Source organism: Gopherus evgoodei, unplaced genomic scaffold, assembly GCF_007399415.2.
Source record: "Gopherus evgoodei ecotype Sinaloan lineage unplaced genomic scaffold, rGopEvg1_v1.p scaffold_40_arrow_ctg1, whole genome shotgun sequence".
Classification (NCBI taxonomy): domain Eukaryota; kingdom Metazoa; phylum Chordata; order Testudines; family Testudinidae; genus Gopherus; species Gopherus evgoodei.
In genome coordinates, this window is record NW_022060061.1 from 868,048 (window position 1) to 889,866 (window position 21,819).

Consider the following 21,819-nt stretch of genomic DNA (forward strand, 5'->3'; position numbering starts at 1 on the left):
ATTGTAGGGTGCGCGGAGCTGGGCACTAGTTTATCGTAGGGTGCGTGGAGCTGGGTGCTGGTTTGTTATCGTAGGGTGCATGGAGCTGGACACCAATTTATCATAGGGTGCACGGAGCTGGGCACTGGTTTATCGTAGGGTGCACAGAGTCAGGCACCAGTTTATCGTAGGGTGCATGGAGCTGGGCACTGGTTATTGTAGGGTGTGCAGAGCCGGGCACTGGTTTGTTATTGTAGGGTGCGCGGAGCTGGACACTGGTTTATCGTAGGGTGTGCAGAGCTGGACACTGGTTATTGTAAAGTGCGCAGAGCGGGGCACTGGTTATTGTAGGGTGTGCAGAGCCGGGCACTGGTTTGTTATTGTAGGGTGCGCGGAGCTGGACACTGGTTTATCGTAGGGTGTGCAGAGCTGGACACTGGTTATTGTAAAGTGCGCAGAGCGGGGCACTGGTTATTGTAGGGTGCACAGAGCCGGGCACCGGTTTGTTATCGTAGGGTGCGCAGAGCCGGGCACTGGTTTATCGTAGGGTCGCAGAGCCGTGTGCTAGTTTGTTATCGTAGGGTGCGCGGAGCTGGACACTGGTTATCATAGGGTGCGCGGAGCCGGGCGCTGGTTTATTGTAGGGTGCGCGGAGCTGAACACCGGTTTATTGTAGGATGCGTGGAGCTGGGCACTGGTTATTGTAGGGTGCGCAGAGCCGGGCACTGGTTTGTTATCATAGGGTGCGCGGAGCCAGGCACTGGTTTATCGTAGGGTGCGCGGAGCCGGGCACTGGTTTATCGTAGGGTGCGCAGACCCCTATAGTGTTTCCTTAGCATAGGATCAGTTATGAGCACGGCAGCTACACTGACCCGTATGTTAACAGAGAGTCATGCAGGGGCACCATGTGCTGGTTTGTTATTGTAGGGTCTCTAGGTGCTTTGGGGACTGAGCCACCCAGCTCTGTTCCTAAAGTGCTGCCCTGCAGAACGCAGTACCCATGAAACCTCCTCAGCCCAGCACCTGCCCCTGCAGCATGACTGAACCCATCATCCCATCAGTAGCACTGGCAGCCTTAGAAATCCCAGTCCCCATTAAACCCTGCTGCCAAGACACAGCCATGGAGAACAGCCCCCAGGCCGATCACTCCCCTCACCTGCTCCCAGTACCGCTCCCGCGGCTGCTGGCAGGGGAGCTCCCTGCAGATCACACACCAGACAGGCCCCATATTTCAGCGCTCCCTGCCTGGCCCCGGGGCTCCCAGCCGCAGCTCAGCGCAGGGACTGATCAAATCAATCTCAGCCTCGTGCCTCGGTAAATGTGTCCTGCCGGTAAAAACCGCTCCAGTCGGACGGCTGGGTCTGACTCTGGTGTCAGTCTGGATTCAATCGGGGAAGTTGGGACCCGGGAGAGTCTGCAGGTGGGGTGCACGGTCCCAATGCAGGGAGAGGGTGGGGTGGGTCAGGCAGGAGGGGCAGAGCTCAGAAGGGCCTTGGCAAGTAGCTAGTGGTGGGCACTGGGTGGGGAATCAGCTGGTGCAGATGAGGAGAGGGGGGAGGTGGCCCCTGCCTGTGCCAGCTGAGCACTCAGTGCTGGGGGCAGCTCCCCCGGGCCCCTGGGGTGGGCAACTGAGATCAGAATCCATCCCCCACTTCAGACCAGGAAGTCGCACTGGGCCTGCCTGCCCCTGGTTCTGCTGATGCTCCCAGGGCTTTCTCCACATTGCTTCTGCTCCGGGGCCCAGCTGGGGGGACGTGTGTCACCTCTCCAGCTCACCCTCCCTGGGCCAGCGGGCACAGGGGCATCAGCGTATCAGGACCCAGGGGGGCAAGGGGCCGGCTCAGCCCCTCCTGCGGTGCCTTGTTTCAATTGCAGGAGATGCATGTGGAACGAAGCTGTTCGTTCCCACCCTCAGCGGCGCCCAACGTTCTGCTGGGCACAGCCCCTGCGCTCTGCCTCCCTTTGCTGCTCCAGAGCCAGCCATTGAGAGTTGTGCCAATGGGGCCCCCATCGCACTGGGCACCACTGGGTGCTCATTGTGCCAGCTGCTGCCCAGACCCACTGAGGGAGATCGATGCTGCACAGACATAGCGAGAGACAGCCCTACCCCGAAAAGCTCCCAGTCTACTAGACACAGGAGGGATTATTGTCCCTCATTTACACATGGGGAAACTGAGGCCTGGAGAGATGCACAGATGTGCCCAAGCTCCCACAGGGATGATGCCTTGGCCAGTGGAGGCTCAGGAAGGGCCACAAGCCACTGGCGGGGACCCATTTGCCTGGCACCATCAAGACTTCAGCTCCCTGAGGAGCTGGGGGCCAGCAGCGAATCCTGAGAGGCCCAATGCCAGCCTGGGCCAATCTTGGTCCGTTCCTTCCACCCACAGCCCCATCCAGCTCCAGATGGGCACCTGACCACCTCCATGCCCACAGCGAGGTGCAGCCACACAGCCCCTCACCGTGGGAGAGGATGGGGAGCTACCAGCATTGTGCAGAAGGGGAAACTGAGTCACAGAGCAGGGAAAGGGCTCAGCCCAGGTCACTAATCCATGATTAGAACCCAAGAGTCCTCACTCCAGCCCCTCCCCCCATCTACCCCCTCTTTCCCTCCTACAGCTAGGGGTCCAGCCCAGCCAAGCAATGCCTCATTGGCAAAAGGCCAGGATTCCACTGCCTCAACTGCCCTGTTCTCTACTCTGGGCGCTGCGGCCCCAGGAAACTACAATGCCCAGTATGCACCACTCTATCGCTAGCCAAGCGTAAATGGTGGGAGGGAGCAATGCATGCTGGGAGCTGTAGTCTCAGCAGGCTGCACCTTAGTGTTTGAAATCGGGACATGGGTGGGAAGCGCATTGGTCCAGGCCTTGCCCCCTGGGGAGGAGGTGGGGAGAGGCAGGCCAGGGGATGCCAGGCTGGGGTGAAGTCGGCGATGGGGGTGGGTACAGAGGCAGGGAGTGGGAGCGGGCCTGCAACCAGCAGCCACCACCTTGAGACACCCGCGTGGCTGCAGGTCTATCGATCTCCCTTCCTCAGGGAGTCAAGCGAGCGTTCATCCTCCGGCTGCTCCTAAGCCTGGCAGGGATGGCTCAGTAGTCGGGGCCGGGGGGGGGGGGGGGAGACAGGCTGCGCTGGGGGCAGGGCTGGGTTTAGGGCAATTCCCCCAATTCCCAGGAATCAGGCCCCACACCCGCTGCTGACGTGCTGCCGGAAACAGCAGCAACCGATTAAGCTGCTGCCGAATTGCTGCCACTCTTTGCCAGCATTTCAGCTGCAGCTCTTTCGAATGGGGCCCCGCCCGTCCTAAAGCCAGCCCTAGCTGGGGGCTGCCCGTCCATCAGGGAACAGGCACCGAGAGAACCCAGGGCCGTGAGTTCAATCCTTGAGGGGGCCATTTGGGGATTGATCCTGCTTTGAGCAGGGGTTGGACTAGATGACCTCCTGAGGTCCCTTCCAACCCTAATAATCTATGATTCTATGGCACATTCTGCTGAGATGCGCTGTATGCAACATTCAGGGGGAGGCAAAATCCCACGGGGGGCATGGCCTTGCGAGGCAGGCACAGCCCTGGCATGCAGGACTCCTGGGTTCTATGCTCAGCTCTGCCACCCAGTGAGCAGGGCGAGTCACTTGCCTGTGCCGTGCCTCAGTTTCCCCTCCAAATCTTTGTCTGTTTTGGGCTTCAGTTCTCCCTTTGTAAGCGGGTGAGAATGATCCTTGAGGAGCTCTCTGGGGGAGGGATGGGCTCTCACTCGGTCCCTGCAGCGCCCACGACAACGGGGGGAGCCCCGGAGCTGGGCTGTGGTCTGTGCACACCATAGTGAGATACACTTAATTAACCACAACCGATCTCCTCCACCCAGCCTCTGCCCACTGGGCCAGATCCAGGCTGGCAATTAAAGCTCCTGAAGGTTCCCCTCGCTGGCACCAGCTGACAGCCTGGGTACCCGCTCAGGCTGCAGGGAGCTGGCTCCAGGAGACCTCCCCTCAAAGGGGAGGAGCAGGGGCAACAGGGGGAAAATGAGCTGAGATTGAAGAGGGTATCCCACCACCCCTCCTGCTCCTTCCCGTCTCTGCCCCGTATCCACCCCACACCCACACCAGCCCAGGGCGCACTGAAGCTACCCCCGTATCCCCCGCTCCAATGAGCAGGCACTGGACTCAGCAGCAGCCGGTGACTGTCACAAGAAGCAGGCTAGAAACAGGAGGGGTGTGGGTGGATGGGGGGGGGCAGAATGTGCTCCAGGGAAGCTCTAAAAACACCCCCCCTCCCAATCTGGGCTCACAGCTTCATTAACCCCTTGGGAGCTGCTAGGTCCCAGCAGCCCCAGGCCACCGAACTGAGACTTGGGTCACTGGAAAAACAGACCTAGAGCCGCCCCACGCTGGGCTCCCCCCACCCAGGCTCTGCTAGCGTCCCCTTGCTCCTGACCTGCAGAGCCCTGCTAGCCCAGCCCTGGGCACCCCCTGCCCCCCAGCTTCCCTGGTGCCTCTCAAGCCTGACGTGGAGCCCCCCTCTATCTGTGCCCCTCACTCTTGACCTGAGCCGCTGCTCCCCTCCCCCCGGCTTTACCCCTTCCCATCCAGCCCCAGAGCAGCAGGGGAAATGGGACATGGACCTTTCCCCTCAGGGGGACCCTGGCTCCAATCTGACCCCAGGGGCAGGATCTCCAGGGGGACTGGCTGCCTCGACAGAGAGGTTGGGGACTGCATGAGCGATGGAGACGGAGTGCCCCACTGGGCAGGGCTGGGGGTGGGGCACACTGCCATTGCCTGGAGTCCCTGCCCCCACATGGTGCAGCTGTGGGGGGGGGGGCACTAGGCCAGCGGCTGGGGGCGGAGGGACATTGCAGCACCAGGCCATGCCCTGTGCATGCCAATCAGAGCCAGGGAGACACCAGAGCCCCATGCACAGTGCCCCACGCAGTGCCATGGAACTCCCCCTCCCCCCACCATGCCATAGGGAAACCGCCCAGCTCCACACAGTGAGGGACCTGCCCCCATGCTCAGCAGCGCCACACAGAGCCATGGAGGCCCCTGCTGCGCCCAGGCAGCACGCTGCAGACCCCATGCAGCAGCCGTCAGAGCCACAAAGGACCCGAGGCGACGCCACAGGATGCTATGGAGAGCCGCCGAAAGCCAGCTGGTGTCCCAAATCACCCAACATGGGCTGGTAAACAGCCTTGGCTTCCTCAGAGACAGTGCCAGCAGTTCTGATCCAGAGCCTACACCTTCTCCCAGAGCTGGGGGGAGAACCCAGGAGTCCTGGCTCCCAGCACCTCCTGCTCTAACCAATAGACCCCACTCCCCTCCCAGAACTGGGAACAGAACCCAGGAGTCCTGGTACTCCCCCAAACATCAGACCATGCTGCCACTCCCTTCCCTCTCAACGCCCGGAGGCAGTGCCTCCCCATTTGTCCCCATCCCTCACACGGGGGGGGGGGCATAAGTGGCAGGAGGCACAGACATCAGCAGGGAGCATGGGGGAGGCTCTTGGGGTGGTCATGGAGGAGAACCGCGCCCCCTGCAACTCCAAACCTGGAGCCTGTTTCCCCTGGCCTCAAAGGGGGGATGTAGGGCAAGGGGAAGACGAGGGGCTGCCCAGGGGGCATCACGCGCCCGGCTCCCAGGGCAAAGTGCTTCAGGCAGGCAGGTGGCAGACCCACCACCCAGGCCGAGAGCCCAGGGAGGCTGTAGTAGGCAGCACAGGAACCACGACGGGGCCAAGCCCCAGAGACCCCGATGCCCCCAGCACCGCCCGGGCAGAGCTCGCCCAAGGTGGGCTGGCAAAGCTGGAGCTGGGACCAGCATCTCCGGGGCTTCGGGGCTGCTCCAGTTCACTCCATGCACCCCTCGCCCAGGCCCCCCAGGGCGCCAGTGCCCACCGTGCCCAGGCACCAGCGCAGGGCTCCCCGGACCCGGCTCCCCTCACCTCTCGTCGGCCTGCCAGTCGCCCAGCAGCAGGTCCCGGAAGCGGTAGCGAGGGGGCAGCGGCAGCACCTCCTTCTCCAGCTCCACCATGTTGGCCCTCGACGCCGCCGTCCTGCCGTCGCTCAGCTGTGCCCCGGTGGCTTGCGGGGGCCGGGAGCCGCTAGCCAGGGCGGCCCGCTACGCCCGGGGCCCACGGGCATGGTGGGGCAGGGTGGGCATCCGGGAGCAGCTCTCTGCCACCCGCTGCCTGGGCTGGGGAGGGAAGCGAGCAGCTGGTGCCATCAGCCTCGCCTTGCCAGCCGACTGGTGCCCGGCCCCTGCAGCAGCCTGGGAGGTGCCCCCAGCGGATGCTGCCGCTAGCCCATGGCACGGCCCCCCCCAGCTGGCAGGCCGGGGGGCAGGCGGCCCCTGCCAGGCTGGCTCGGGAGGCAGCGGAGCGAGGGGAGCCAGCCGGCTGAGCGCGCCTCGGTCTCCGGCAGGGATGCGGGGGGCGGTTTCAGCCAGGAGGGGCCGCCCCGATCCGCCCCTTGCCTGGGGGCTGCTGTCCTCTCCCCTCCCCTCCCCGGGCCACCTGCGGCCGCGGCGCTTCCTTAACCTCGGGCTGCGGGAGAGGGGACAAGATGCTCCCAGCCCCCCTGCTCTGACCCACCAGCCCCCACTCCCGTCCCAGAGCCGGGAGAGAACCCGGGCGTCCTGGCTTCCAGCCCCCACTACTCTGACCCACCAGCCCCCACTCCCCTCCCAGAGCCGGGGAGAGAACCCAGGAGTCCTGGCTTCCAGCCCCCCCTACTCTGACCCACCAGCCCCCACTCCCCTCCCACAGCTGGAGAGAGAACCCAGAAGTCCTGCTTCTAACCACTAGACCCCACCCCTCTCCCAGAGCCAGGAGAGAACCCAGGAGTCCTGGCTCCCAGCCCCCCCCCCCACTCTAACCACTGCCCCGCCTCCCCTCCCCGTGGTGCAGTGGACCCCCGACGGCTGCACTCACACAGCCTATAGTGCACGCTCCAGACAGACTCAAGCCTGGCCCTCGCTGTGCGCTCCCCTGTGTGCGCCTGGCACTAGCGCGTCTCCTCCCAGCACCATGACCCCCCTTCCTCTCCCACCCTGCTCCCCCCACACAATGGGTCCCCTTCTCCTAGGTCAGGGCAGCTCACCCCCACCCCCCGCCCTCCAAGACACCCTGTGTCAATGCACAGCCTGGCACAAGCAATGCCTGAGCTGGTGGGAGGGCACTGGAGCCCAAGCCACGTACAGCTTAACCCCTGGCTCACCCTCTGCCCAAGGTACCAGGTGGAAGAGATGCCCGGCCAGGGTAGAAGTGTCCCATGCCTGGCAAGCACCTGCCCTGTAATGCTGATGGCCCAGGCAGGGGGACCCGGGCAAGGCTGGTCTCTGCGCTGGAGGGTTTGCAAAGCTGAATCTGCCCAGAACAGAGGCGCCCCAGCGCCAGCCTCGCTTATTTACTCACCAGGTGCCTGGGCAACTGTACCCAGACCCAGGCCCCTCACCTCACCTCCTGGGCTCCTTCTCGGGCTGCCCTGTTCCAGCTGGCAGGGACGAGAGGGACCCAGGTCAAACGCAGGATGGATGGAGCAGGCAGAGGTAACAAATGCACCAGATCTTCCCAGCCAGCTGCTTTACCAGGCACAAGCCCCCACAAGCCAGGTGGGCGGGCATAGGAACCCCACCCGGCCAGCCAGGATCTGTGCTCTGGGAGGGGAGTGGTGTCTAGTGGATAGAGCAGGGGGCTGGAAGCCAGGACTCCTGGGTTTTCTCCCCAGCTCTGGGAGGGGAGTGCGGGCTGGTGGGTTGGGAGCCAGGACTCCTGGGTTCTCTCCCTGGCTCTGGGAGGGGGTGGGGGCTGGTGGGTTAGAACAGGGGGGGCTGGGAGCCAGGACTCCTGGGTTCTCTCCGTGGCTCTGGGAGGGGGTGGAGCTAGTTGGATTAGATGGGGAGGGGGCTGGAGCCAGGACTCCTGGGTTCTCTCCCAGCTCTGGGAGGGGAGTGGGGGCTGGTGGGTTAGATCGGGGGGGCTGGGAGCCAGGACTCCTGGGTTCTCTCCGTGGCTCTGGGAGGGGGTGAAGCTAGTTGGATTAGATGGGGAGGGGGCTGGGAGCCAGGACTCCTGGGTTCTCTCCCAGCTCTGGGAGGGGATTGGGGGCTGGTGGGTTGGGAGCCAGGACTCCTGGGTTCTTCTAGTACCGGCTCCCCCCTCCCCCCAGCAGTCCGTGCTCCAGGACAGAAGCCAGCGCAGGGTCCCCGTTGGGATGAGAGAGCACTTACCGTAAACACCCCCGCACGCACGCAGCAGAACCTCTGGAGCTCGCTGCGGCGCCGCCAGAGCCCCGCTTTCGTCGGGCACCTGCAGCCCCCTGGTGGCCGATGGGGGAACCTCCCGCTCCCAGCAGCTGGTTCCCCTGCGGACGCTTTCCCCGCGGAGATCACAACCAACTGGGGTGCAGGGGCGGGGCCTTCTGCTGGGGGGACCCCCTGGGGCTGGGCTTGGGGGAGAGGCAGGAGTGGGGGTATGGAAGGGGAATGGGATCCTCACAGGGCTGCAGACGCTCCCATTCTAGGCAGAGCTTGTACTGCCACTGTACCCACGGGGAAACTGAGGCATAGAGACACTAAGCCACTGGGCGAAATCACACAGGGAGGCTACAGCACAGCAGGGACTTGAAGCCAGGTCTAGGAGGCCCCAGCTCATATCCTAACCCCTGGGCCCGACTTCCTCTCCTCCCCCCACCCAGTGCATAGGGACAGGGGCACCCAGTAGGGTCTGTAACAGGCTGCGGGTGGAGAGACTGGCTAGGTCCTGCCTGAATTAGACCAGGGGGCACACCCACAAGCCTAGCCCCAGGCCTCAGCCACCATCAGGCACAGAGCAGATTGGAGATGAGCATCAAAGATTCCCCAGCCAGCCTGGGCCCAGGCCAGCCCTGCCTCCCAGCACTCCTGCTCGCTCCATGTCCAAAGCAGGGGCTGGGTACTGCTGTTGAACAGCTGCCAGGTCCCACCCCAGAAGTAGCTGCATCTGAGCACAGGACCCCTGTAGAGACAGCCCCTGCACCACAGCCTAGAGGCGGATGCTCTTGAGCAGGTTCAGACCTAGCCCAAGGGACACAGAAGAGCTCTGGGGCTGCCTCCCCCTGTACATGCTGTAAGGGGATTTGCCCCCCTCTCTGCATCACAAGCAGGTATGTGCCCTGCCTCATGGGGGGCTCTGGTGCCTCACAGTGGTTCTGGGAAGGGGGGGAGAAATCTAGTCTGTGCCCCAGGGCAGTCACGCCCCCCCGCAAGTCAGCTCCCCCCAACAGTCTGTTCCATTTCCACTGGCAGCTTGCAGCTTTTATTGGGGGCTGGTGGGCCGTGCCCGGCCCAGTGGGGAGCAGAGCACCTGGCTCCACCTCGTTAAAAACCCAACCGTTAATTACAAACCGTGTACAAAGAGGGGGGGAGAAACAGTAAAACAAAAAACCAAGTTAAAATCGTTCCCACGCCCCCTTCCTAATGAGCTTGGAGGCTGCTGAGATTTAACTCTTTGGACCCCACAATCCAGGTACCTGCATTGCTCCTGCCCCGATCCTGATCCGGGGCTCCCGTGTTACCCAGAACCCTTTGCACAGAGGAGCTGAGTGCTGCAGCCTCGCTGCCCCTCCTCGTCCCATGGGCCTCAGAAGATGGGGCGGCTTTGTTCCCGAGCCTTCCAGCCAGCTGGGCTGCATATCTGACCCCTCCGATCGCAGGGGGCTGGGGGAGATCCGCCGGGTGGGGGAGCTGGGATAATCCAGGCCAAAAGATTCTCTGTGCCCCTCCAAGCTCATCTTCTTTGTAAAACTCCCCCCCTCCTCCACCCACTGTCACTCCAGGGTGATATTGACCGAGGCCAGGGCCTCCATGGCCCACAGCGGGTACCGCTCCCGGCTGCCGTACATGGTTCTCATGAAGTCTCGGACAAACTGCGGGAACCTCTGCTCCACGATGCTCTCCCGGATCGACCGCATCAGATTCAGCTGGGGGGGCAGGGTAAGATTACACCCTGAACAGCTTGGATACTGCCCACATCCCCTCCCACAGCGACCGGGGACAGACCCACGGGCTCACCACACGCCCAGAACCCGCCTGGCTCCGAGGAGGAAGCAACAGCAAATGTAACAGCCCCACTTCGCCCCCCAGCCTCCAGGGCTGTTAATGCCTGGCCCAGAGGGCAGAACTCCTGGGGACCCACCTGATAGGCGATGTTGTGCACTGTGAGGAGGTGCATGGCTGCCGTCTCGCTGCGGAACAGTGCGTGCAGGAAGGCCCGGCTGTACCTGGAACGGGGAAACGCCACGGTGAACGAGGTGCAGGCCGTAGGAACTGACCCTCCCGGGGCAGCCTCAGAAGGGACAGCGCTCGAGAGGCACACAGGAGCCCCTGGTGACGAGCCGGGGCCGAAAGGCTGGGATCCAGGGTCAGTACCTGGGAGTGGGGGCAGCTTGCTGGGGGGTAGCGGGGGAGCTCTGTCCTCCATCCCCTGCTATCAGGGCAGGAGATCTGTGCTGAGGGTGGGCACCCAACATCCCCTGCCCCCAAGCACCAACCCACTTCGAGGTGCCCAGCACAGCCGCTGGCTCCCAGCCCATCTGCGGGGCGAGGATGTGGCCATGGGGAGGAGAACGACCCCTCCCTCCCTGCCTGCCCCTCTCCCCCGACCCAGGGCACGCACCTGCGGCAGGTGGGGCAGTCGCAGTTCTCGTCGATGGGCCGGAAGTCCTTGGCGAACTGCTTGTTCTTCACCGGCAGGGAGCCCCAGGGCACCAGGGCTGAGCCGAAGCGCTGGGAGAGGAAGGATCCAGCGGGTCAGTGGGACAGTGGCCAACAAGGGGTTATTGGGTGAGGGGTGTGTGTGATCCCAGCTGCTTTCCCATCACTATGGGGCATCCAGGCACACACAAGAGCAGCCCAGGGTGCAGCCGGGCAGACTGACACCCCCTACCCTGTCCCCAGGGGGCAGCCACTCACCGCAGTCCGGGTGGGGAAGACGCAGTCGAACATGTCGCAGCCCAGGGCAACGCAGACCACCAAGTCCGTGGCGTAGCTGTGGGGGGAAGACGGCAGCTCTGCAAACTGGTCCATGAGCACATCGGGTCTCAGTCTAGGCCCCCGACACCCAGCAGAGTCGGGCTCCAGCCCAAGCCTGGGGAACCTCAAGAGAGGGGGTGCCATAGTGGGGATCCCTGGAGGGCACGGCGAGGCACATGGGTGGGGAGGGATGTTAGCATTGGGGCCCTGCCCTGCCAGCAAGTGGGCCGTACCTGCCGACCCCTGGGCACCACCCTCTTGGCAAAGGGTCACGTGCTCCTCTCCCATGACCCAAGAGAAAGTGGGGTAACTAGGCAGCCATGTTTAGGCTTCAACTTACACAACAGGCCTCAAGCACCTGAACCCCCTTGGTTCCTAGCATGAGGCAACCCAGATCCCAGGTGCCTGAACCCCCTCGGTTCTGCAGCATGAAGCACCCCCTTCCCCAGGCTCCCAGGTGCCTGAACCCCATCAGTTTGGCAGCATGAACCACCCCCCGCCCCAGGTGCCTGAACCCCCGCGGTTCTGCAGCATGAAGCACCCCCTTCCCCAGGCTCTCAGGTGCCTAAACCCCCTCGGTTCTGCAGCATGAACCATCTCCCGCGCCAGGCTCCCAAACCCCCACAGTTCGGCAGCATGAAGCACCACCTGCCCCACAGGCTGGGCCAAACCTCAGCAGCAGCGGGTGCTGCGTAGACGGGACAATCTCTGAGCCCACGTGGAGGAAACCAGTCCCCCGAGATGCCAAGCCCAGCTGAAAGCTCCAGAAGAAGGGGGAGCGGGTGCTGCTTGGCACCGACACCTACCCGACCCCCATGAGGTAGCGGGGCTTCCCCCTGGGGAGGCGGTCAGTGCTGAGGGTCACCACCCTCCAGAAGTGATCCTTCGCCTCGCCACCGCTAAGCCCCCCGATGGCGAAGCCGGGCACGTCCCGCTGCGTCATCTCTGGAGATGGAAACAGAGCTAGCAAAGTCCTGTACCTAAGGGGGGAGGGGGAGGGGGAGGGCAGGACTGCACCCACCCACGCCCTCGTGAGGGTCTCCACAAGCTAAGGGGGCATATGCAGCTTCTACACCCCCTTTGCCCCACCCCCAGGGCATGCCCCCATCCCAAGCCTAGTGCCCTCAAGTCTTGCCAGCAGCTCCAAATCCTACCCAAAGCCAGCTGGGGGCTTCCTGCCGCAGGCAGCACGGCCCCCCACGGCTCCCATGACCAAAGTGGGGCTGGAGACCCCAAACCAGGCCCCACCCGGCTTCCCAGCAGCTCCAAGGGTGACCAGATGTCCTGATTTTATAGGAATGGTCCTGATATTTGGGACTTTATCTTATATAGGCACCTATTACCCCCCACCCCCGTCCCCATGTGTGTCACTTGCTGTCTGGTGGCTCTAAACTCCGGAGAGGTGAAACCGCTCAGCAGCAGGTACAGGAGCACCGAGGCCCCGCCCGAGATCAGGCCCGTCCCAAGGAGCTCACGGTCCATCTAGACACCGGAAGAGTTACCATTGTCCAGATGGGAACAGGGGCCCAGAGCGCTGCAGGGACTTGCCCACAGTCACCCCGGCCCCCAAGTCCAGCCCATCCATCCCCAGGCTCGGAGCACAGAGACCAGCTGTTGCCGGAGGGAGCAGAGCCAGGTCTCCATTACCTTCCAGACACTTGGTGCGGAGGGCAGGGTCCAGCCCGCCCTGGATGATGGCGAAGAGGTTCTGCTTGTCGGGCTTGCTGTTGGCGGCGATGCAGCGGTCCAGCCAGCGAATCGACCTGCAACGCACCCGGCCTGCTCAGTCCCTGCCAGCCCACGGGAGACTGGCAGCAGCAGGGCCTCATGGATAGAGCCCTGGACTGGGACTCGGCAGGGCTGGGTTCTGTTCCTGGCCCTGCCTCCCAACCTGCTGCGCCATCCTGCGCAAGCCACTTCACTGCCCTGCGCCTCAGTTTCCCCATCTGTAAAACGGGGATAGTAATGATAGGGACCTGCTTCGGAAAGCACTTGGAGAGACACAGCTCAGCCGGGAGCTAAGGATTAGCCCCCTCGCCATGTTAGAGATGGGAAAACAAGGCAGAGAGAGTCAGCAACTGAAGCCATTAGATGGCCAAGCCAGGTGACATCTGCATCAGGATGCAGAACCCTGGCATCCTGATTCCCACCCCACTGGGCCACCTAACCTCCTTGTTAGAGTCCCACTGTACCCCCCACATCCGGGGGTACCCCTCCCAAGGAGGAACATGCAGGCAGGGCAGGACAGTGACAAAAATCAGACTTCAGAGATGACTGGAACCCACACGGGGGGTGAACTGGGCAAGATGGGAACGCCCTCGATCCACCCGTAGCTGGGACCCCCAGGCGATGAGGCTTCGGCCTGCTGAGGGTTAACACCCCCCCCCCACGCTCCTGGGGCAATAGATAAAACAGGGGGCGGAGGAGCCCGAGTGGGGCACCTGCCCATCATCCGGACATTGCCGCTTGGGGAAGGCTCTGCTGGATGTTATCCAGCAGGCACAGAGGTGGGGGGGCACTACAGAGACTCTACAAACCTGTACATGGCTTCCTCCACCCGTGGCCCTGTGAGGGTGCTGCTCACCACGTCATCCAGCTGCATCATGATGTCTGAGCCTAGGAAGGGAATAAGGGAGAGGCAGCCTAAGCTGGGCCTTGCAAGCCAGGGGAGGGCCATTCTCTGATTCTCTGCCCTGAATTTCACATCCCCTTCCAGAGCCCAGAACAGGACCCAGCAGTCCTGGCTCCCAACCCCCTGCCCTCCACTCTAACCCACTCCCCTTCCAGATCAGAGAGAGAACCCAGGAGTCCTGGCTCTCAACCCGCTAGACCCCACTCTGCTTTAACCAAAGGAAAAGCATCCACAGCAATTAACGTCTTCAAAGCACTGACCCCTCCCAAGCCCTGTTGCAGGACCGGGGCCTAAACCGTTTCCAGAGTTACATTAGTTTTCTCGGTTGGTCTGCACCTCGGGGATGAGCCCGTTGTGTGCAGTCACTGGCAGGCATCAGGGACCCAGCCAGCGGCTCCCAAACAGCACAAGTTACCCAGCGCGTTCTGGATTTCGATGGATTTCTCCGGCGTCAGCAGGATCTCTTCCCCATCGTACGGAGATCGGAAGCGGACGCCCTCCTCCGTCACCTCGGACAGCTCCACCAGGGAGACCATCTGGAACCCGCCGCTGTCCTGTGAACAAGCCCATCAGGAGCTAGAGAGTACTGGGCCTGGGGGCGCTGAGATTTATGCCAGAGATACTGCGCAGGGGTCAAAGGTGCAGCACAGGGAGAAGGGAAGATGGACAGTTTGAGGGAGGGGAACAGAGACTCCAGGCCTCTGCTCTGAACCTACTCCGGGTTGACAGTGGCCCATCTACCGTGGTTGTTCCATGGGGCCATCACTGGAGCATCTGAGTACTTGAGTCATTAGTGAGCTTGCTTGCAATGCCCTCTTTGCAGATCGGGGAAACTGAGGCACGGGCAGTCACTGACTTGCCCAAGTCCCGCAGGGAGTCAGCCTCAAGTCAGATCCCCCAAGTGCCAGACTGATGCCTTCACCATGAGGCCCCTTGCTAGTCACCCTCTCCCGGGCGCTCAATGAGGCAAACGGTACTAAACAGCAGCCTCAGACGCTTCCCCGCTCGCTGCTGGGGCAGCAAAGAGGCATGTTAGCTACGGGCAGCATCTTGGAGGGAGCTTGTCCTGCTGGTGCCCAGGCTGAACCGGTAGATACACCGCTTCAACGTGGGACCTTCCACCAGCACTAAATGTACTCTTTGTATTATCTGTTAGGTGTATTACGGTACCACCTACGCATCCATCATGGGCCATTGTGCTAGGAGCTGTACATTTGTATTAGGTGTATTACAGTAGCACCGAGGACCCCATGGCAGTAGGAGGTGCTGTAGAAACCCGGAACAAAACAACAGTCAAGAGAAGCTGGACACCACATAAGAGTCAGCACAGGGGGAACATACCGGGGCCCCAATCCTGACCACCCACCCTGCACGCTACCCCAGGGGCCCCAATCCTGACCACCCACCCTGCACGCTCCTCAGAGGGGCCCCAATCCCGACCACTCACCCTGCACGCTGCCCACAGGGGCCCCAATCCCGACCACTCACGCTGCCCACAGGGGCCCCAATCCTGACCACCCATTCTGCATGCTACCTCAGGGGCCCCAATCCTGACCACCTACCCTGCACGCTGCTCAGAGGGGCCCCAATCCTGACCACTCACCCTGCACGCTGCCCACAGGGGCCCTAATCCTGACCACTCACCCTGCACGCTGCCCACAGGAGCCCCAATCCTGACCACCCACTCTGCATGCTACCCCAGGGGCCCCAATCCTGACCACCTACCCTGCACGCTGCTCAGAGGGGCCCCAATCCTGACCACTCACCCTGCACGCTGCTCAGAGGGGCCCCAATCCCGACCACTCACCCTGCACGCTGCCCATAGGGGCCCTAATCCTGACCACTCACCCTGCACGCTGCCCATAGGGGCCCCAATCCTGACCATTCACCCTGCATGCTGCCCATAGGGGCCCCAATCCTGACCATTCACCCTGCACGCTGCCCACAAGGACCCCAATCCTGCCCACTCACCCTGCACGCTGCCCACAAGGACCCCAATCCTGCCCACTCACCCTGCACGCTGCCCACAAGGACCCCAATCCTGCCCACTCACCCTGCACGCTGCCCACAGGGACCCCAATCCCGACCACCCACCCTGCACGCTGCCCACAGGGACCCCAATCCCGACCACCCACCCTGCACGCTGCCCACAGGGGCCCCGATTCACCCCCCAGAGCCAAGCTTCCACGAGAGGCTGCCGGAGCACCTGGCTTCTAATCCGCTGCCCCGTTGCCACAAGCCACAGGGATCAGGCCTCCTGGCCCCACCCTGGGGAGCCCCACTCACCGTGAGCAGGTTCTGCTGCCAGTTCATGAACCCATGAAGGCCGTTGGCTTGTTTGATGAGCTCAGGCCCCTGAGGCAGATTTAGGGGGGTGGGGAAAAGGTGTGTGAGAAACGTGAACACAGACCCAAGGCTTCTCCAGAAACCAGAACTCCAGAAGCACCAGCTAACCCCCCACCCGCCCCCAATCAGGCTTGCACCCACCTACAGACTATTCCTAGATTGCAGGGACAGAGTCCCTCCTCAGCGTCATGCCCTGGTGGTAGGTGGGGTCAGGCCCCCCGCCAGGGGGGTCACTCACCAGCCTCATGCCCAGGTGGTAGGTGGGGTCAGGCCCCCCGCCAGGGGGGTCACTCACCAGCCTCATGCCCAGGTGGTAGGTGGGGTCAGGCCCCCCGCCAGGGGGGTCACTCACCAGCCTCATGCCCAGGTGGTAGGTGGGGAAGGGGGTCGGGAGTCAGGCCCCCCGCCGGGGGGGTTACTTACCGGTCTCATGCCCAGATGGTAGGTGGGGTTGGGGGTCAGGCCCCCCGCCAGGGGGGGTGCGTTACTCACCGGACTCATGCCCAGGTGGGGGAGGGGGCTGGGCCCCCCGCCGGGGGGGGGGGGTCACTCACCAGCCTCATGCCCAGGTGGTAGGAGGGGGAGGGGGTCAGGCCCCCCGCCGGGGGGGGTCACTTACCGGCCTCATGCCCAGGTGGTAGGTGGGGTTGGGGGTCAGGCCCCCCGCCGGGGGGGGTGTGTTACTCACCGGACTCATGCCCAGGTGGGGGAGGGGGTTGGGTCCCCCGCCGGGGGGGGTCACTCACCAGCCTCATGCCCAGGTGGTAGGAGGGGGAGGGGGTCAGGCCCCCCGCCGGGGGGGTCACTCACCGGCCTCATGCCCTGGTGGTAGGAGGGGGAGGGGTTGGGGGTCGGGCCCCCCGCCAGGGGGGTCACTCACCGGCCTCATGCCCAGGTGGTAGGAGGGGGAGGGGGTTGGGGGTCAGGCCCCCCGCCAGGGGGGTCACTCACCGGCCTCATGCCCTGGTGGTAGGAGGAGGAGGGGGTTGGGGGCGGGCCCCCCGGTCAGGACCCCCTCCGGGGTGGTCACTCACCGGCCTCATGCCCAGGCGGTAGGAGGGAGAGGGGGTTGGGGGTCAGGACCCCCGCCGGGGGGGGTCACTCACCGGCCTCATGCCCAGGCGGTAGGAGGGGGAGGGGGTTGGGGGTCGGGCCCCCCCGCCGGGGGGGGTCACTCACCGGCCTCATGCCCAGGTGGTAGGAGGGGGAGGGGGTCAGGACCCCGCCGGGGGGGGGTCACTCACCGGCCTCATGCCCAGGTGGTAGGAGGGGGAGGGGGTTGGGGGACGGGCCCCCCGCCGGGGGGGGTCACTCACCGGCCTCATGCCCAGGCGGTAGGAGGGAGAGGGGGTTGGGGGGTCAGGACCCCCGCCGGGGGGGGTCACTCACCGGCCTCATGCCCAGGCGGTAGGAGGGAGAGGGGGTTGGGGGTCAGGACCCCCGCCGGGGGGGGTCACTCACCGGCCTCATCCCCAGGCGGTAGGAGGGAGAGGGGATTGGGGGTCAGGACCCCCGCCGGGGGGGGTCACTCACCGGCCTCATGCCCAGGTGGTAGGTGGGGGAGGGGGTTGGGGGTCGGGTCCCCCGCCGGGGGGGTCACTCACCGGCCTCATGCCCAGGTGGTAGGAGGGAGAGGGGGTTGGGGGTCGGGCCCCCCGCCGGGGGGGGGGTCACTCACCGGCCTCATGCCCAGGCGGTAGGAGGGAGAGGGGGTTGGGGGTCAGGACCCCCGCCGGGGGGGTCACTCACCGGCCTAATGCCCAGGTGGTAGGTGGGGGAAGCGGTTGGGGGTCAGGCCCCCCACCGGGGGGGTCACTCACCGGCCTCATGCCCAGGTGGTAGGAGGGAGAGGGGGTGGGGGGTCAGGACCCCCGCCGGGGGGGGTCACTCACCGGCCTCATGCCCAGGTGGTAGGAGGGGGAGGGTGAGGGGGTTGGGGGTCAGGACTCCTGCCGGGGGGGGGTCACTCACCGGCCTCATGCCCAGGTGGTAGGAGGGAGAGGGGGTTGGGGGTCAGGACCCCCGCCGAGGGGGGTCACTCACCGGCCTCATGCCCAGGTGGTAGGAGGGGGAGGGGGTTGGGGGGTCAGGACCCCCGCCAGGGGGGGTCACTCACCGGCCTCATGCCCAGGTGGTAGGAGGGGGAGGGGGTTGAGGGTCAGGACCCCCGCCAGGGGGGGGTCACTCACCGGCCTCATGCCCAGGTGGTAGGAGGGGTCGGGCCCCCCGCCGGGGGGGGGTCACTCACCAGCCTCATGCCCAGGTGGTAGGAGGGGGAGGGGGTTGGGGGTCAGGACCCCCGCCGGGGGGGGTCACTCACCGGCCTCATGCCCAGGTGGTAGGAGGGGTTGGGGGTCAGGACCCCCGCCGGGGGGGGTCACTCACCGGCCTCATGCCCAGGTGGTAGGTGGGGGAGGGGGTTGGGGGTCAGGACACCACCGGGGGGGGGGTCACTCACCGGCCTCATGCCCAGGTGGTAGGAGGGGGAGGGGGTTGGGGGTCAGGACCCCGCCGGGGGGGGGTCACTCACCGGCCTCATGCCCAGGCGGTAGGAGGGGGAGGGGGTTGGGGGACGGGCCCCCCGCCGGGGGGGGTCACTCACCGGCCTCATGCCCAGGTGGTAGGAGGGGGAGGGGGTTGGGGGTCAGGACCCCCGCCGGGGGGGGGTCACTCACCGGCCTCATGCCCAGGTGGTAGGAGGGGTTGGGGGTCAGACCCCCGCCGGGGGGGGGGTCACTCACCGGCCTCATGCCCAGGTGGTATGAGGGGTAGGGGGTTGGGGGACAGGACCCCGCCGGGGGGGGTTCACTCACCGGCTCATGCCCAGGTGGTAGGAGGAGGGTTGTGGGTCAGGACCCCCGCCGGGGGGGGGGTCACTCACCGGCCTCATGCCCAGGTGGTAGGAGGGGGGGGGGGGTTGGGGGGTCAGGACCCCCGCCGGGGGGGGTCACTCACCGGCCTCATGCCCAGGTGGTAGGAGGAGTTGGGGGTCAGGACCCCCGCCGGGGGAGGTCACTCACCGGCCTCATGCCCAGGTGGTAGGAGGGGGAGGGGGAGGGGGTTGGGGGTCAGGACCCCCGCCGGGGGGGTCTCTCACCGGCCTCATGCCCAGGTGGTAGGAGGGGGAGGGGGAGGGGGTTGGGGGTCAGGACCCCCGCCGGGGGGGTCACTCACCGGCCTCATGCCCAGGTGGTAGGAGGGGAAGGGGGAGAGGGTTGGGGGTCAGGACCCCCGCCGGGGGGGGTCACTCACCGGCCTCATGCCCAGGCGGTAGGAGGGGTTGGGGGTCAGGACCCCGCCGGGGGGGGTCACTCACCGGCCTCATGCCCAGGTGGTAGGAGGGAGAGGGGGTTGGGGGTCAGGACCCCCGCCGGGGGGGTCACTCACCGGCCTCATGCCCAGGTGGTAGGTGTTGCCCAGGCAGATGCGGCAGCCCAGCCCCTCCAGCTGCCGGGCCGTGATCCCCTTCATGGTGCCCTGCGTGCCCACGGGCATGAAGACCGGGCTGGGCACGGGGCCGTGCGGCAGCCGCAGCTCGCAGGCCCGCGCCTTGCTCAGCCCGCACTCGGCCACCACGCGCAGAGACAGCGCCGGCCCGCAAATGCTGGGCGCCGCCATCTTGGCATGGAGTCACGTGACTCCTCATTGGGCGCCGCCATCTTGGGGACGGTCATGTGATTCCGAGCCGCTCTCGTTGCCTTGGCAACGCGGAAGTGCGGGTAGCGAAGCAGGCTTCAGCCTCACCGCTAGGCCCGAGCCCCCTCGTGGCCCAGAGCAACGCGCCCCCCTCCTCGACCCCCCCATGTCCCAGAGCAACGCGCCCCCCCTCCAGCCCCCAAGGGCTCAGGCCCCAGAGCAACACGCCCCCCACAGGCCCAAGGCCCCTCATGTCCCGGATTGATGCCCCCTACTCCAGCCAGCCAATGGCCAGAACCCCCTCATACCCCAGAGCAACACCCCTCACTCCAGCCTGCCCCACCTCATACCTCAGAGCGATGCCCCCCACTCCAGCCCCCCAACAGCCCAAGCGCCCTCAGCCCCCAGAGCAACACGTCGTCTGCTCCAGCCCACCCCCACTCCAGCCCAAGCCCCCTCAGGCCACAGAGCAACACGTCGTCTGCTCCAGCCCACCCCCACAACAGCCCAAGCCCCCTCATGTCCCAGAGCAACACGTCGTCTGCTCCAGCCCACCCCCACAACAGCCCAAGCCCCCTCAGGCCCAACAGCAACACGTCGTCTGCTCCAGCCCACCCCCACAACAGCCCAAGCCCCCTCATGTCCCAGAGCAACACGTCGTCTGCTCCAGCCCACCCCCACTCCAGCCCAAGCCCCCTCAGGCCCCACAGCAACACGTCGTCTGCTCCAGCCCACCCCCACTCCAGCCCAAGCCCCCTCAGGCCCCACAGCAACACGTCGTCTGCTCCAGCCCACCCCCACTCCAGCCCAAGCCCCCTCAGGCCCCACAGCAACACGTCGTCTGCTCCAGCCCACCCCCACTCCAGCCCAAGCCCCCTCAGGCCCCACAGCAACACGTCGTCTGCTCCAGCCCACCCCCACAACAGCCCAAGCCCCCTCAGGCCCCACAGCAACACGTCATCTGCTCCAGCCCACCCCCACTCCAGCCCAAGCCCCTTCAGGCCCCACAGCAACACGTCGTCTGCTCCAGCCCACCCCCACTCCAGCCCAAGCCCCCTCAGGCCCAACAGCAACACGTTGTCTGCTCCAGCCCACCCCCACAACAGCCCAAGCCCCCTCATGTCCCAGAGCAACACGTCGTCTGCTCCAGCCCACCCCCACTCCAGCCCAAGCCCCCTCAGGCCCCACAGCAACACGTCGTCTGCTCCAGCCCGCCCCCACTCCAGCCCAAGCCCCCTCAGGCCCCACAGCAACACGTCGTCTGCTCCAGCCCACCCCCACTCCAGCCCAAGCCCCCTCAGGCCCCACAGCAACACGTCGTCTGCTCCAGCCCACCCCCACTCCAGCCCAAGCCCCCTCATGTCCCAGAGCAACATGTCATCTGCTCCAGCCCACCCCCACAACAGCCCAAGCCCCCTCATGTTCCAGAGCAATGACCCCCCACTCTAGCCCAAGCCCCCTCATGCCCCCAGAGCAATGTGTCCCCTGCTCCTGCCCACCAAGGCCCCAAGCCCCTTTGTGCCCCAGAGCAAAACATCCCATGTTCTTCCTCCCCCCGCCCCCGCAGTCCCCTCATGCCCTAGAGGGCAAAACCCCTGCTCCAGCCCCCCCAAAAGAGCAAGATACTGGCTTGCAGAGAAATCATCTCCCTAAACCTTATTAGAAAACAGTTGGGGTTGAATTGGGAGAGGCTAATAAGGGGCCGATTGAATTAGGTGAGGGGGGGGTCAGGTGTGAGGAGTCAGGTTGCTGAGTGAGGCCATCAAGGCTCCTAGTATATAGGGCCAGGCATGGTGGCTAGAGGTGTGTGGCAGGGAGGGGTAAAGAGAAGATAGCTAGGGTGAGTGAGTAAGGTGTTTGTTTTTAAGTGTTTGGGTTAAGCTTGATCTGCTAAGGAATCTAGGTTGGCCCTGCTATGCCCTCAAGAGGAGTGCAGAAATATTAGTCAGGTAAGGGGCTTACAATGTGGTAGGGTTGGTGTTGGGGTGTTTTTCTGCAGCCCCAAGGTTATGGGTTCTTATTCCTCTTGTGAATGACTTTCAATGCTGGGTGTAAGAGGAGGCTTTTTTTAATGGCTTGTAGCTAACTGTGGGACTAAAACTTGAGACAGCCCTTGAGCTGAGGGATAATTGATGTCTGTCTCTAATCTTTCCTAGGGGAGATGGCTGTGCATGTTAGTTATGACTGAGGTAGGGACCCTCCTGACAGGCAGGCCAGTGCTCTCCTTACCC

General features: G+C 64.5%; 2 protein-coding genes across 4 annotated transcripts; one reads left to right on the forward strand and one right to left on the reverse strand.

Moving 5' to 3' along the window:
- Positions 1-9,231: 9,231 nt before the first annotated feature.
- Positions 9,232-19,570, reverse strand: QTRT1 (queuine tRNA-ribosyltransferase catalytic subunit 1). 3 transcript variants are annotated; one of them, XM_030546039.1, is made up of 10 exons: positions 19,340-19,570; positions 15,893-15,961; positions 14,022-14,160; positions 13,512-13,590; positions 12,622-12,737; positions 11,781-11,919; positions 10,915-10,990; positions 10,619-10,728; positions 10,139-10,223; positions 9,232-9,923 (listed from the first exon to the last, which is right to left on the reverse strand). In XM_030546039.1, the coding sequence occupies exons 1-10, from the start codon at positions 19,568-19,570 to the stop codon at positions 9,771-9,773; spliced, it is 1,197 nt and encodes a 398-aa protein (XP_030401899.1). In that variant the 3' UTR covers positions 9,232-9,770. The 3 variants fall into 3 exon arrangements, with proteins under 3 accessions (XP_030401899.1, XP_030401901.1, XP_030401900.1); XM_030546041.1 differs by lacking the exon at positions 19,340-19,570 and adding an exon at positions 19,205-19,303; XM_030546040.1 differs by lacking the exon at positions 19,340-19,570 and adding an exon at positions 18,273-18,359.
- A 377-nt stretch (positions 19,571-19,947) lies between these two features.
- Positions 19,948-21,024, forward strand: LOC115642402 (extensin-3-like). The gene has a single exon (XM_030545837.1). The coding sequence runs from the start codon at positions 19,948-19,950 to the stop codon at positions 21,022-21,024; it is 1,077 nt and encodes a 358-aa protein (XP_030401697.1).
- The last annotated feature ends 795 nt before the right edge of the window (positions 21,025-21,819 follow it).

What these genes read in the sequence shown, in the direction of transcription:
- LOC115642402 (XM_030545837.1), top strand. Translation starts at nt 19,948, where the DNA reads ATGCCCCCCACTCCAGCCCCCCAACAGCCCAAGCGCCCTCAGCCCCCA.
- QTRT1 (XM_030546039.1), bottom strand. Translation starts at nt 19,570, where the DNA reads ATGGCGGCGCCCAGCATTTGCGGGCCGGCGCTGTCTCTGCGCGTGGTG. An exon ending in GTGGAGGAAGCCATGTACAG is followed by an intron (nt 12,738 to 13,511) that starts GTTTGTAGAGTC and finishes GGTGCGTTGCAG; the next exon opens with GTCGATTCGCTGGCTGGACC. An exon ending in TGCACAACATCGCCTATCAG is followed by an intron (nt 9,924 to 10,138) that starts GTGGGTCCCCAG and finishes CTGCCCCCCCAG; the next exon opens with CTGAATCTGATGCGGTCGAT.